At 42.6% G+C, this 16,318-nt stretch overlaps 1 protein-coding gene and 1 long non-coding RNA gene across 3 annotated transcripts in view; one reads left to right on the top strand and one right to left on the bottom strand.

The window, feature by feature from the left end:
- Positions 1 to 5,192, top strand: part of LOC147014081 (uncharacterized) — a 111,511-nt gene extending 106,319 nt beyond the window's left edge. The window contains exon 5 of the long non-coding RNA XR_015050637.1: positions 5,084 to 5,192. This is a non-coding gene — a long non-coding RNA (uncharacterized LOC147014081). The remainder of the gene's footprint in view (positions 1 to 5,083) is intronic.
- The window catches only part of LOC147014080 (integrin alpha-9-like), a 91,196-nt gene extending 75,957 nt beyond the window's left edge, over positions 1 to 15,239 (bottom strand). The window contains exons 1-5 of one of the 2 annotated variants that reach the window (XM_085851735.1): positions 14,973 to 15,239; positions 5,140 to 5,258; positions 3,638 to 3,756; positions 3,326 to 3,482; positions 1,745 to 1,812 (exon numbers count right to left, since the gene is read on the bottom strand). In XM_085851735.1, the coding sequence (XP_085707861.1) occupies positions 1,745 to 1,812; positions 3,326 to 3,482; positions 3,638 to 3,756; positions 5,140 to 5,258; positions 14,973 to 15,079 (570 nt within the window). In that variant the 5' untranslated portion in view covers positions 15,080 to 15,239. Of the gene's footprint in view, positions 1 to 1,744; positions 1,813 to 3,325; positions 3,483 to 3,637; positions 3,757 to 5,139; positions 5,259 to 14,428; positions 14,912 to 14,972 lie in introns of those variants that run through there. The other variant, XM_085851733.1, reaches the window with a different exon arrangement.
- Positions 15,240 to 16,318: the final 1,079 nt, after the last annotated feature.

Below are 16,318 nucleotides of genomic sequence, written 5' to 3'. Positions count from 1 at the left end.
TCCAGAAAAAGTTGAGGGCCAGAATCATTCTCCATCTCTGCAACCCACACCCCAGCCTAACCCACAGAGGTGGGAATGAATAATCAGGTCCGGTTAAGAAGAAAAAGAAGAAGAGGTAAGCAACGTGACACACCAAGACTCATTTTTATAAAATCATGCATGTCCCATGACTTTTAGTAGGACATTATGTGCTGAGATAGAAATAGAGCAGGATAGGGCTCAAAGAACTGAGAACCGACAAAAATAACCATTCCTCCAAGTTTTATCGAGGAAAATGTGAAGAAGTAAAAGAGGAAGAAGAGCATTCCTTCATCTAATAATATCAACACTGAACGAGGAAGAAGAATGACTCGTGTTGTGGTCTTTAATTTGTGTCATCGTGAACTTTTCATGACCGTCTGACTCAGAGATGAAAATGCTGATTCACTCAAAACGTACAATCTAAAACCAGATGAACTGTAATGCCATTGCCTGCAGGAGATAATCATAGTTTTAGTTAAATTAATCTGTTATAACCAAAACCTTATTTACCGTATTATATATCACAGTGGCAGGAGTACCCAACGTTACCCGGTGCTGTTCTAATCCTGCTCGCATTTTGAAGAAATCAATTTGGGGTTTTTTTCCACTATTTTTGTGGAGGCCTAAAACACTTCCTCACACCCACTAAGTAATGGGGTCGGGGATCATGTAATATTACCCTTCACATCGCTACAAAGGCCTAGGCCAGGGGTTCCCAAACCTAGGGTCACAACCCAAACTTGAAATATCCCCCTCAATGTCCCAGTTTTTGAGGGGGATTTTTTTTCACCTCGAAAGCGTTGTCTCCGACAACTTTTATGGGAAGTCCTGGTACCAAGTTTGTGGGTCACGAGGCGAATGTGATTTCAAATTTTGGGTCATGGACAAAAAAGTTTGGGAACCACTGGCCTAGGCATAAAAGTGATTTAAAAAAAAATCCCCCCAAAAAAACGATTTTTTTTTTCTTATTTTTCAAACAGGTTTCCCGGCACTCAGTGATGAACCAGAAATTTTGACAAAGACAGATCCGTTCAGCCATCTCTGAGAAAAATGGCGACACACACACACACACACACACACACACACACACACACACACACACACACACACACACACACACACACACACACACACACACACACACACACACACACCTCTTATCGTATATATTTTGTCAAACAGTTGTGGGGAATAATAACCAGTAACAATTAACATTTTTACTTTATTTTATTCCCTTGCTCAGAGGCAACCTCCCACTGTTCTCAACAATTAGTGGTCCATGTTGTCGACACCATTTGTGTATGGTGGTGGCTCGATGCTGAAGACAGTGGACTGGTATTCTGGAGGTTGTGGGTTCAAATCCAGTTCTACATAGCAGTATTTGGATTCTCGACTTCATTAAGTCGAGTTAATTGCATGAGAACTGTCAATGAAAACCTAGCTGAGTTGTTGATGACCTTCAGAGATAATGTGCTTGCCCCACATGGTCTGGTCAATGCTAGTCCACTCATTGTGGTTGATGCTTATTCCCTTCCCTTGTTACTGGAGGTCATTCTCAATGACAAGATAAAATACTTATATAAAGAAAACTTGTAAGATTACATGAACACATTTTCCATCAAGTAGAAAGTACGTTAGATAGAAGTTTCCCTTCTCAACTTGATAGAAGTTGGTCTGTTTTTCAATACTAGAAAGTACACAAACCCAGTAACATGCTTCATACCTCAGAGATGGCGACGCTAATTCCGGCCTGGCATGACGCATGTTCTTCACCCTCATTGACGGGTTTGTCTTGAAGGGAAGAGGAAAAGGGCAACAATGGTAGATAAACACGAGGAAGAATTAATTGTGAAAGAAATAAACAACAACAAAAAAAAAAAAAATCGCAAAAACAATGATGGAAATCGAAAGATGTTATTTTATAACTTCCAGAGGGAAATCAAAATCATGGCAATGTTTGTGGAATGTGGAGTCAAGTATACTGACCTTAGGTATATTTAATCGACAAAGCTCATTTTAACCACTGAGTTGACTAACTGACTGACTGTGATATTAAAGTTTCCTTCCGGCAGCTTCCGGATGACACAGAAAGCTGAAATATTGTGTGCTGATGGACATCGAAGCCAATACACCAGGAGGAAAAAATAATAATCACATAACCATCGGAAAACATCCATAATAGGAAGCCGACAATGGGAAAGCCCAAGACAAAGCATGGTAATTTTGTGCACAGACGACATCGAGCCAATACACTGGGAAATAAATTACAGAACCATTGGAAAGCATCTGCAAATGACAACATAAACAAAATAAAATAAATAAATGAAAAAAAATAAATGCAGGTCAGCGACCTGAGACAATGGGGAAGCACGGTAATTTTGCGTGCCGACGGACGTTGAAGCCAATACACCAGCAAAAATCATGGAACCATCAGAAAGCGTCCGTAAATGAAACAAGCTCAAATGAGCTAAGATCCTCGTCCTCTTAATGATGACGTCATAAAAACGAATATGATGTCATTGTGATGTAACAAGTTTGCGATAAATTATCTGTGCTAATGCCCGGCTTGATTCCCGCAAACAAAATTCAAACAGCTTGCCTAATTTCGGAGATAGTAGTATAGGCGATTTCCATTAGCGGCGATATTATGACATCAACTTTTTTTCTATGAAGAATTTCCAAAATCCGAGATGGTTACTGCCTGCGTGTGGGCTTTCTGCATATACATGGCAAGTTTCACGAAGATCCGATGAAAACTCTGGGTTGTGAAACAAAAAAATGTCAAAAAATAGGAATGACGTCATAAAAATTGATATGACGTCATTGTGATGGATCATATGTGCGGTAATTCATCTCTGCTAATGCCCTGTTCGATTCCCACAAACAGAATTCAAAAAGCTTGCCTAGTTTCGGAGATAATTTTTTCGGTGATTTCCATTAGTGGAGATATTTTGACGTCATAACTGTTTTTCTAGGAGGAATTTTCAAAATCGGAGATGGTTACTGTCTGCGCAGGGTATTTTTTACATATATACGCCAAGTTTCAGGAAGTTTCGACGAAAACTGTAGGCTGTGAAACAAAAAAGTCCACAAGAACAACAACGTGATTACATGAATAAAACATAATGTACATACATCCTCCACGAGGATCTAAAAATAAATAAATTAAAATAAATGAATGAAAAAAAATACAGGTGAATGATCTGAGACAATGGTGAAGCACAGTTTGTTATTGCTTCCAATGTGTAAGCATACCCTGCTCGTATAGATATAGATTTTTTTTATAATCCTCAACTACCCTTACCACTATAACAAGGTAGGAGAACCTCCGGCACATCTGGTCTCGTTTGATGCTTGTCTGGTTTAGACTTGAGATACGCTTTGTCAGAGATAACAAAGCAAACACCATAGGGAAGAAGTCTATCTTGGTAGAAAGTATTTCTCCAGCGATGTCCACACGCCTATAAAACAAGAACCCCGAAAATTAGTGACACCTACACGTTTGGACCACAAATTCTAATTGTGGGGTTTTCAATGCACATTAACCTCGTATTCATGAATCGTTATACCATTCTCTTGATGAAGGACCAATCCAACTGGACCGACACAAACATACCAAGACAAATCCACGACGTTTTGGCTCCTGGGCAAGGCTCACTCCGAGCCATTGTCCGCCGAGGTGCGCTGAACAGAACTTTTGCTTCTCCTCATCGCACTTCTCATTATGCAGGGAATCTGGAACACAAAGATGTGGCACCACTTGTCCTGTTTATCCACAAACTTCTTGTTTTTGTCCACGTATGAATCTGACAATTTTCACTCAACAAATACGAGGATAGATATCTTAGGTTCATATATTTATTTTGTATGGGACGGAATTTTGGAATTCTACCTCCCCCCAACCCACCCCCATATGCTTTGGATATATATACACACACACACACACACACACACACACACACACACACACACACACACACACACACACACACACACACACACACACACACACACACACACACACACACACACACACGCACACGTATTCGTAAAGTTCTTGTGAAACTTTGAACCCTTTTATGTACTCGTACACATGATGGAGACAAACTGTAAAAGGCATATAAAAGAATAATTCAAGCTTTGTTTATGTTACCATTGTTGTTATTGTTGTTGTTAAATCCACAATTCCCTTGAAATTCTTGAAGAGTTGACATTTTCTGATGAGGAAACTTCTACATTTGTGGCAAAGTAAACCACCACAATTACCGCATTTGGTCCCTGAACTATGACGATTAAATCTTTCACATATCACCTTGTACCAGCAAGATGAGGCTCCCTACCAACTATGGTTCGAATGTGCGACGGTTCTTGAATGATGTGTTCACAGAGAAGCGGATTGGTAGATGTGGATCAATTGCTTGGCCACTCGTTCGTCTGACCTGCTCCCAATGGACTACATTTTATGGGGCAATATGAAACCGCTGTTCACTCATCAAAACCACATTCTTTAGATGAACTTAGGGCTACAATCACAAATGCAATTCATTAAATTACTCAGCAGCAACTGGAGAATGTTTTCAACAAGTTGGAAAATTAGATTGAATGGTGTATTATTAGAAAGGATGGTGGTTATTTGAAGCAGAAAAAAAAAACTCAACTGTTCAGTGAGAGCTTTATGAATTATGCTTTCATGAAGCATTTATGATTTGTTGCTATCGTGTGTACATCAAAGTTATAAAAGTTCAAAGTTGCACAAGGACTTCATGGAAACCGTGTGTGTGTGTGTGTGTGTGTGTGTGTGTGTGTGTGTGTGTGTGTGTGTGTGTGTGTGTGTGTGTGTATATATATACACACACATGTTGCATCCCACTCTTTACACCAACCTCCTTTCCCCCTCTCTACCCCCTCTCTTGTCATGCTCCCTTTCCCTACATTTTCTGAATTTAATTTTACTCTTTTTTGCCCCCCTGCATATTTGATAAATACATGATCCTTTCCCTCACACTCTTTCTTTTCTTAAAGTTCAAAACAATGTTTTATTGTCAGGGAACATTTGTTTCAGAGTCAGCTACGATTCATGGAGAAAGCAACATGGTGGTGGGTGAGTGAATGCCTCACCTAGCCTCAAGTCGATCTCGGAGCAGTTGCCATATCGTAAGGAGCAGCGGAACACAGCTCCTGGGTGGGATATTTGTGGTGAATACTCTGAGTCAGACTGTGGAGCCCCCACCAAAAGCCTGCATTCGACATAGTGTGGAAAGGTCAGCAATTGTCCCGGGTTTGCTTAATCACACAGTTGAACACCACAAAAATGGCCATTCCAGTGAAGTGCCAGCATGAACACATCACGTCTTATAGGTAACTGTTGCCGACAAGTACTACCTCCAATAAATTCACCATAAACACTCCAATGGTATCGTCGGTTAGTAACATTAGCCAAATAGACATGGTCAGTTGATTAGGTGGGCCTTGTATCATCCCAAAATACAGAATTTGGTGTCTGCCTGTGTTTTTGACCACAATACATTCGGTCGTTACTTCTCCAATCTCAACCAAACTTGCCAGGAGGACCAAGGGTCACACAATGGAGATTGTAGTGATTTCATTTGCCCCACTCCCCAAGGGGGTTTTCCACCTTGGGCAAAATCCTTGTTAAGATAGCTAATAGTGGCATTTTTCCAAGGCCGCTTCTAATAACAAAAGTAATAACACGACGAATGATAAAAGTATAACATTCATGTTATTACAAAACAATATTAATACTAATAATATTCCCTCTCCCCAAGGGGTTCTTTTTTATGGATAAACGCTGTGTCAACGTGTATAAATAGCTTATCATGGCATTTTGAAGGACACCCTACCAGAAGTAAAAAATATGATAAACCATAACACACCGTCTCGAGATCTACTGCAAACTATATATCTCGGAGAGGATAATAACATTACACATACACATGAGCTCCTGACCACCTACAAAGCTTTCGTCTGCAGCCTGATGGAGTACTGCTCTCCCCTCTGGGCTGGTGCTCCTGCCCCCCACCTTTCTCAGCTTCATGCTGTGGAAACCAAGGCATTTTGGATCATTGGCATCTCGCGTGATGAGGCTGAGTCTTTGGGCCTCTCACCCTCTCTCACCACAGGCAGGTCGGTGGTCTTTCTGTCTTCTACCGTCTCCTCTCTGGTCTCGCCCCCTCTGCTGTGTCTGCAATTTGTCTCCACCATATTTCCACAGGGTTCTCAAGGTCCGCCAACAACCCCCTTCTGGTAAAACTACCAAAATCACGAATCACTGCTCACCTTCACTCTTTCATTCCTGTTTTTTTCCCGCCTTTGGAATAAACTCCCTCATTCTGTTCAATCCCATTCTTCCCTCCAGGCCTTCAAAACAGCTGTTCACCACCACATCTTATCATCCCCATCCAAATCCTTGATCTTTTCTACCCCCGTTAATCCACCCAAACCCACCTCCTTCAAATTCCCTGCTTTCCTTCCTGAAAGTCCCTGTAAGGTCCATCTTGTACACCCCCATGTTCCCTGCCCCATCCCTGTCCCTTCCACAGATCTCCTTATGTCTCTGTTCCCCACTGTTTTGTCCTTCCCACTCCCGCCCCTCGTCTCATGCCCCCCTTGCTGTGAGTTGTGTGTTAGCTCTCATACGAGCCTCGACAAGGTATACAAAAAAAACAAACATGACCCTTCCTGCCGCTCCCATAGAGAGTGGCTGTACTCATAAATAAAATCAGTAAATGGTAAGTAAAACTAGTTATGTGTTCAATAGAGTAAATGGATGAATCAAGTGAGTAGAAAGTGGATAAGACACAGGTGTGATTAAATTGTCCAATTGTCACTGCCTTTAAGTTTACGGTCCATTTTTAACAGGGAAATCCTGTCCTCTGTATCCTATATCCAAATGATAACTTTGCCATACTTATCTAAACCAAACATTTCTTCCTTATCACTAACTTCGAACATTGCACCGCTTAAACATGAAAGGCTTAGCTTTGTTCGATCATCAACAAATCCTTAAACTCGTCCTCACCAATTGGACCTCTGGCGTAGGCCTCAGCTCACAAGGAAATTAACTAAATGAGAAAGCGAAAGGGGGAAATTGAGTGGCATTCCGTTGAAATAAACACCACATCTTTACAAGACCGCTAATCGTCGCTGTGCCTGAAACTTCCTGTTATCCAGGAAGGACATCTTGAATATTTGGGCAAATGGTTATTTCCTGCCCAGAAATAACCCATCGGGCTTGCCCTCGTTACTATTTATTGTTTGTACCTTCGTAGTTTCAACTTTGCATCCTCATCAAATGTACTACTGTTGTCAGATCATTATCACTGCCAATGTGATTAAAGATCCAGGCACTTCCTGCTAGGTGAAGTACAATTGGTCTAGTGTGCCAGCAATATAGAGCACACTGTCATATGTAAGGGAAAATTAATCTGACTCTTGTCTGCCATGTCGACATTAAATATCCCATGTATAATTTTCATCGGATTTTGAGATGGTACTTCGGAAAAACTTGGATCTCTGTAAGTCTTTAAACTCTTTGTTGTTCCTGGACAGGCTTGTCTCCCTCCCTGGTTATTCCTTGCATCACTTTGACAGACCCATCGGTACTGTGATGTTCCCCATACCCCCTGCCTCACCATGTCTCTCGCCTGAATCCCTGTGGAAAATCTCTGGATCTGTGTCCCTCTTCAAAGCAATATCCTGTTTGTGTGTAGTCTATTGCCATCAACTTCAATGACAATGTGTGTGAGGCCATCTCAGTCAACTTCAACTCCTAGATTCTGTGACAATTTCTGTTGTTGGTCAACATCATTGACCTCTTTTCTTGATTGTAATCAAAGTCAAGGCTCATGGAAGAGCTAGAACACTGAATGGATCAGGACACAACTGAACAAAAGGAACAGTATAAAGAGTGGGGGGAAACACCAACAGCAGGGTTGAAGGATAAAATGGAGGGAGACTTGGACAAATAATGGAGGAAAGTGTGGATGAAAGAGGGGTAGGGAAGGATGCAGGGGGTGGACAAGATGGAGGCAGAAGCAAATTCTCAGGAAGGAAAAACTGGAACTTTGGAAGGAGGTTAGCAGGTTAACAGGGGTAGAAAATATTATGGTTTTGGATTGGGGATGATCTGAAATGGTGGTGAACAGCTGTTTTGAAGACCTGGAGGGAAGAATGAGATTGAAGAGGATGTGGAAGTTGGTTCAACAGATGGGGAAAAAAGAAGAGGAAGAAAGGAGTGGAGATGAGCAGTGGTTCAGGATTTTGGGAGTTTCACCAGAAGGAGGTTAACGGTACACCATGTGCTCCCTGCAGAAACCTGGGGTTGGGGCGTGGGTGGGGGGGGGGAGGGTAACAAAGCATGGAAAAAGCAGAGATTGTAAAATCCAATTTATCATTTTGCAGTCAACTCCACCATGTGAATGCTTTTCCTCATCCCTCTTTCAGAAAAGTTGTCGCAGCAACCCACTCGACTGATCCAGAGAATAAAGTATCTGGTCATTTACCTGGAATATCTTCTTCAATTCAGGAAGGTCTCCCACTCTCAACTTGTCCCTCCTGTATGACTGGCTGGCCCAATCACCCAATTTATGTATTTCATTAGCTTCTAGGAGGGCTACGTTGATGGAGCTGCTTGGCCTCACAATCACAAAAATATATCTTGGTCGGATCATTTTTGTAAGCCAGCCACCATCTCAGAATTATTTACTGAACCAAGTTCTGACTGAGCTGTCCCCAAAACTTTCCAATAAAGTGTCATGGAGTGTCATTGCATTCCCTTTATTGGTTGGTCCTGCTGCTTCCTAACTTGCCTCTCTTGAGACCATATAATGTAAGGTCCTCTCTGTCATTGGAAACTTGTGAAATGAGGCTGAGTCTCTGCAGGGTCTCCTTATCGCTAATCATAAGAAGATTGGTTGGTAGGTTTGCAGTATTTTACCATCTGTCTTTATGCCTCTTCACTCTCTGCAGATCTGGATAAAATCACAAACTGGTCCAACTCGTGGAACATGTCTTTAAATCCTGACAAATCTCACACTCTCACTATGTCTCTCCGAAAGGACCATTTGGAACCGCCCACCCCCATCTACTTTCTCAACAATCCTCTGCAAGAAGTCCTTTCATTCAAGCTTCTGGGTCTCACAATCTGCCATGATCTTTCCTGGTAAAGCCACATTTCCAAGCTGGCCTCCAAAGCCAGTTGCCGACTGGGCATCCTCCATCGTGCAACGTCTTTTCTTGGCACATCTCAGCTCCTGACCACCTACAAAGCTTTCATCTGCAGCCTGATGGAGTACTGCTCTCTCCTCTGGGCTGGTTCTCCCGCCTCTCACCTAGCTCGGCTTCATGCTGTGGAAACCAAGGCATTTAGGATCATTGATATCTCCCTGATGAAGCTGAGTCCTTGAGTCTCTCACTCTCACTCTCTCACAGCAGGCAGGATGGTGGTCTTTCTGTCTTCTACCATCTACTCTCTGGCTTTGCCCTCCCCTGCTCTGTCTGAGATTATGTCCCCCCTCCCCCCCCATATTTCCGCAGGGCATTCAAGGTCTGCCAGCAACCCCCTTTTGGTTAAACCACCAAAATCAGGAATCACTGCTCACCTTCCTGGAAGTCCCTGTAATGTCCATCTTGTTCAGCAATTGTCCTGGGTTTGCTTCATCCATGTACCTCGCCCCATCCCTCTCCTTTCCACAGATCTCCTCATTTTCTCTGTTCCCCACTGTTTTGTGCTTCCTTCTCCCACCTTCTTTGTGTTCGCCCTTATACGAGTCTCGACAATGTATACAAAAACAACATGGATGTTTCTACTCCCACTCTCTTGTATCTTTTCTTACCCCCAGTCGCTTGAACCATGATGCCACAGAGTCTGGTTTTTGGTGCATCCACATATTCTGGTCTTGCAGTTTTACCTTTCTTTGTTCACCTTTGTCAGGTGATCCATTTGCCCTTTATTGTTTTGCTCTCTGAGCCTCGACACCAGTTTTAAGAAATAAAATACTTAAATTCTCTAAGTTGATTGAGGAAATCGCTTTGACTCATAAGAACATCCTTCCTGACTGTTTATGATCAGAGCAGTCAGAGGATATTTCAAGTTAAAACTTGTACGGTGTACCCTCGTTGTAGTCGTTATATAAAATGCATCGTTTTCGTTGCAATCCAGAGCTGTGTTGGTTGTATAGGTAGTAATGTCCGTTTGTTACACAATCAGCAATCCTGTCTGATTTGTTTCCACTGCATTTGAAGAGTTACAAGTTAATTGAACTAAACAGCTCATAAAGAGATTGGATGAATCAAATCTTCAGCATGTTGTTTATTTACCAAAACACAACAGTTCTGCGGGAGGGTCTCCACCTTCTGCAGGTAATCGACTGTCAGCGTGGCATTCTCTGGGCTATCCGGTGGTGTCAATCTCCTCTCCAGACCAAAATCTCTGAGCAGCCATTAGGGAATCAAACCCACACTAGGTATGGAAATGCAACAAGGCCTTACCACTCCAACACCAGGCCACCAAGCAAATTGGTGACTCCAAAAACATTTGTGTGTTCTCCTGAGATTTGATGACAGCCTTAGTAGATCCCATGAAAAACATGCAAGGAGGTATTTCTAAGGGTAGACACGAACTTCAAATTCAATCGGGACATTAACTTCATATAAAACCTGCCATTTAACACTCAAATAGGAATTGCAATATTCAACCTGAGAGTTCACATGTTTTAAAACACATAAATAATTAATTTAACAGTTCAGCGGTCATGGATTGATTACATGTATGCAAAAATGGTGGCAATGCTCTAGTGACCTCCGATCAATACCGGTGGGATGGTACAAAGAGGTAGCGCACTTACCTTTGAGCAGTGTAGTCTGAGTTTGATTCCTGACCGGAATATAAAGTGTGGGATTCGTGTTTCACACGCACAGAATTTTACTGAAACGTGCTGCATCCCTCCCAAGGACGTTAACCCGGGTGCCCCGTCTGCTAGCATCAGTCGGTAGATGATAAAGATCCCCATGGTGTTCTTCATGAAGAGTAGGTGAGTTGTTGCCAACACCCTGGAGCAAAGTACAAATCAACGTCCAAATTTTTTCCAATCGAACATCAGGCCTGACTGGCCGGTTCGTGAAAGACTTGGGTCAACAAACCTCCTCCTCAGCTGAATCCACAAAGCAAGGTGGAATTAATTGTGGGCATTACAGAAGTAGTAGTAGTAGTAGTAGTAGTAGTAGTAGTAGTAGTAGTAGTAGTAGTAGTAGTAGTAGTAGTAGTAGTAGTAGTAGTAGTAGTAATAATAGTAAATGGATGATCCCTTATAAGAATGTTCAGATTTTCCAAAGAAATGAAACCCAAAGTTTCCTTAAGTTCCACAACACTGGGAGCTTTCTCAAACAAACACTTTCTATCATGAAGCACTCGAGAGCCTAATTTAATTAATTTTCGACAGAAAGAGCCCCAAAGTGACATTAATTTCTTTTCTGTACTTTACAAAATATATTCCTGACAGCTGAATCCGCTGAGGGTACCTCTCCTGGCTTACAGAGGTGTTGAAATCAGACTGTAAAGATCAACAGGTAAGTAACCAGAAAATGAAAGTTAGACAGGGGGATTTCATTAAGGTCTCTTTCAGCTTAAGCACCTCTCCTTTTAGAACATGAGTTTCCTTTTGACTTTCCATAAAAAAAATGATTAACTAGGCCAAGTAACCTATGGTGGTTAATATGATGTACATCAGATATCAAATAGGGTAAAACCCCATGGCCAATTCACTAATAGGGTAAACGATATTAAATAGACCAAATAACGCATGGTGAAATTAGTAATAGGGTAAATGAAATACTAAATAAACCAAGTAATCCATGACCACGTCACTGATAAGGTTAATGATATTAAATAGACCAGGTAACCCATTACCACGTCACTAATAAGGGAAATGGCATTAAATATACCAAGTAACCCATGGTGAAATTCGTAATAGGGTAAATTAAATAGTAAATAGACAAAGTAACTCATGACCACATCACTCATAAGGTTAATTATATTAAATAGACCAATTAACCCATTACCACATCACCAATAAGGTAAATGGCATTAAATAGACCAAGTAACACATGGTGAAATTAGTAATAGGGTATATTAAATACACCAAGTAACTCATGACCACGTCACTAATGAGGTTAATGATATTAAATAGACCAAGTAACCCATTACCACGTCACTAATAAGGTAAATGGCATTAAATAGACCAAGTAACACATGGTGAAATTAGCAATACGGTAAATTAAATACTAAATAGACCAAGTAACTCATGACCATGTCACTAATAAGGTTAATGCCATTAAATAGACCAAGTAACCCATGGTGAAATTAGTAATAGGGTAAATTAAATACTAAATAGACCAAGTAACTCATGACCACATCACTCATAAGGTTAATTATATTAAATAGACCAATTAACCCATTACCACATCACCAATAAGGTAAATGGCATTAAATAGACCAAAGAACCCATGGTGAAATTAGTAATAGGGTATATTAAATACACCAAGTAACTCATGACCACGTCACGAATGAGGTTAATGATATTAAATAGACCAAGTAACCCATTACCACGTCACTAATAAGGTAAATGGCATTAAATAGACCAAGTAACACATGGTGAAATTAGTAATACGGTAAATTAAATACTAAATAGACCAAGTAACTCATGACCATGTCACTAATAAAGTTAATGCCATTAAATAGACCAAGTAACCCATGGTGAAATTAGTAATAGGGTATATTAAATACTAAATAGACCAAGTAACCCATGGTGAAATTAGTAATAGGGTAAATTAAATACTAAATAGACCAAGTAACCCATGACCACGTCACTAATAAGGTAAATGGCATTAAATAGACCAAATAACCCATGGTGAAATTAGTAATAGGGTATATTAAATACACCAAGTAACTCATGACCATGTCACTAATAAGGTTAATGATATTAAATAGACCAAGTAACCCATTACCACGTCACTAATAAGGTAAATGGCATTAAATAGACCAAGTAACCCATGGTGAAATTAGTAAATAGACCAAGTAATCCATGACCACGTCACTAATAAAGTAAATGACATTAAATAGGCCAAGTCACCCATGGTGAAATTAGTAATAGGGTAAATTAAATACTAAATAGACAAAGTAATCCATGACCACGTCACTAATAAAGTAAATGACATTAAATAGGCCAAGTAACCCATGGTGAAATTAGTAATAGGGTAAACATATTAAATAGACCAAGTAACCCATGGTGAAATTAGTAATAGGGTAAATTAAATACTAAATAGACCAAGTAATCCATGACCACATCACTAATAAAGTAAATGACATTAAATAAGCCAAGTAATCCATGGTGAAATTAGTAATAGGGTAGGTATATTAAATAGACCAATACAAGTAACCCATGGCAAAGTTAGTAATAATGGAATTGAGTTTTTAAAAAAATAGACAAAGTAAGAAGTTAGTGATTTGGTAAATAGAGATATTAAATACGCACATTTGGGCACTCCCTCTATTTTCCCCTTCATCATATTTCTTCCCCCACGCCTCCTCCTCCTCCCACCTCCTTTTTCCTTCTCTCCCCTCCTCCACATCCTCTCCTCCCTCTTCATGCTTGCAAAAAGCATTCTGGTATACCTAAGCTTCACCAGGTGATAAGACAGCCGGCTAAACCTCACAAAATGCTTATGCTCCGAGATGCGATTCCCCCCATGCGTGGAGCAGTCGATTCGATATCCAAGACCTTCAGGTCACGAGGGTGGTTTACTGCTCAACTTGGATGAAGTTCCTTTCAATCATCATTTCATCGGGTACGACGTACTAGTGAAGCGGTATTACAGCTGCTCACCGATGACTACCCCAGATGCATGATTATTAATACCGTGTTCTCCAGTTCCACGGATGTGTCGCCCATTCGATGACAGCACGGCCCAGATGGACGACGACAAAAGCAGACCATCGTGAGACTAATTAAAGTTCCCATGAATTGGGACGATCAATGAACGTGTCTCCTTGTAATGAATGGACATGAAACTCCCAACGGATGACACATCGTCTGATGGACAACGCCCTGCGCAGAGAGACCCCCAAATGGATTACAGACCCCAGGTGGATGGACACGTGATGAAACCCTTCATGGTCCACAGATTAAAGCCCAAGAACGGACGGGAATGATCGATATGTCCCCAAATGATGAGAGTTATCAATCAATACAAAGACCCCGGACGGGAATGATCGATATGTCCCCAAATGATGACAGTTATCAATACGAAGACCCTGGACGGGAATGATCGATATGTCCCCAAATGATGAGTTATCAATACGAAGACCCCGGACGGGTCGATCCGAGCTCACCATCGCATCCGACTGGTCCCTCGCAGCAGCAGCAGTGAGAATCCGAAGAAGGAGCCGTTCCTTCCCCGCAGGACGGCCGCGTCTGTCGGTGCGAGGCTGAACGTGCAGGTGAGTGCGGGGAGCGCGACGAGTGTGATCAGAGTGAGAACGAGGACCGAGCGGTGCCCGGGGGGCGAAGAGTTAATTCCCCGAGGGCGCTTCACGGGGAGAGTCATGGGGAGTGCGTGCGGCCAGCGACCGGTGGGAGAACACGCGTCTAGAGGGAGGCACATGAGGCTGGGAACGATGGGGAAAAACGTGGGGGCCCCCCCGTGTTTGGAAGGGGGGTGGTGGTTGAGAAATATGTCGCAGAAGTCCACCGGGGTGGAGGAGAGTGCCACCTGACGGACGCGGACCGGATCGGTGGACTGAGGGACGATGCAAACAGCGGAGACACAATTTAGTTCTTGCAGGCTCAACGACGGAGGATGTAAAGTGATGCTTTACCGATTAGTGTCGAGGAAGAAGACACATGTGTGTGGGCGGGGCAGGAGGAGGGACTTACGCGGTGGGCGGGGCAATCGGGGCGTGGTTTGTCTGCAGCTCTAGGTGCGGTTTGTCTGCAGCTCCCGGCGTGGTTTGTCTGCAGCTCCCGGCGCGGTTTGCAGACATCAGGTGGAGATATAAAACAGAAACGGGTCATTCAATGTCCTCAGTCGTGTCATACTAATTAACTTGAGGTTACATCTCAACCAGAAGCCTCCCTGGGTACAGGTCACCCTTAATGTATTTACATTAACGCGTCACAATGCCTAGAAACTTCCAATTTGCCAAAAGTTTAACTTCAAACCCACACAGTCGAACCCCCCATTGCCCCTGAGCCAGCCCCCCATCCCCCCCAAAGCTTCTTCCAGCCTTTCCTTCCTGCCCAGCTTTCCTGTTTGTTTCGGCTGCTCAGACTGGGTGTGCGTGCGGGAGGCTGGTCCTTCCGTCCCACTCGCAGGCGAAATCCCTGCTTCCTTGGATTCACGAGGATGGATCGATCACGTGACTTTTGTGAACACTTTCTGCCGAATCTGAGTGTTTCGACCACCAAATGATCTTCACCACACACCGGGTGCACGCATCACGTGCCCGGTGGTGAATCGCCTTCCCAGGGGGGGGGGGGGGTGGGGGGGAGGAGGCATCACGTGACTGCGATGTGCAGACGGTGAAACTCAACGTCGTTTTCATCCTCGGCTTCGTCACCAAATGGTCTCAGCGTCTGCTTATTGCAGTCACGTGACGTTCCTCTGCGCACCACCCCCCCCCCCCAACCTCTTGGGAGGATGCTCAACGCCCAGCACAAGATCCCAGCACAAGATCCCAGCACAAGATCCCTGCAGCCCCGGACGAAGACTCATCAGTGGTCAAAACGTCAGTCTTGAGCCTTGCTTGTTAGGGAAGCCACGCACCTTGGGTTTTCATTATGGTCTTCCCCGTCACAACCAACTGATAATTATCGATCATATTGAGATTTATTTAATGGTGGTAATGAAGATGATGATAATGAAGATGATGACAATGAAGATGATGATGGGGATATGAGAGTGGTGGGATGGTGGTGATCATATTGATGATGTAATGAAGATGATGATGGGATATGAGAGTGGTGGGATGGTGGTGATCATATTGATGATGTAATGAAGATTATGATGGGATATGAGAGTAGTGGGATGGTGGTGATCATATTGATGATATAATGAAGATGATGATGGGGATATGAGAGTAGTGGGATGGTGGTGATCATATTGATGATGTAATGAAGATGATGATGGGGATATGAGAGTGGTGGGATGGTGGTGATCATATTGATGATGTAATGAAGATGATGATGGGGATATGAGAGTGGTGGGATGGTGGTGATCATAT

Source organism: Eptatretus burgeri, chromosome 13, assembly GCF_056783735.1.
Source record: "Eptatretus burgeri isolate ZD-2024b chromosome 13, Ebu_testis_v1, whole genome shotgun sequence".
NCBI classification, from domain to species: Eukaryota; Metazoa; Chordata; class Myxini; order Myxiniformes; family Myxinidae; genus Eptatretus; species Eptatretus burgeri.
This window is presented reverse-complemented; position numbering and strand designations above follow the sequence as displayed.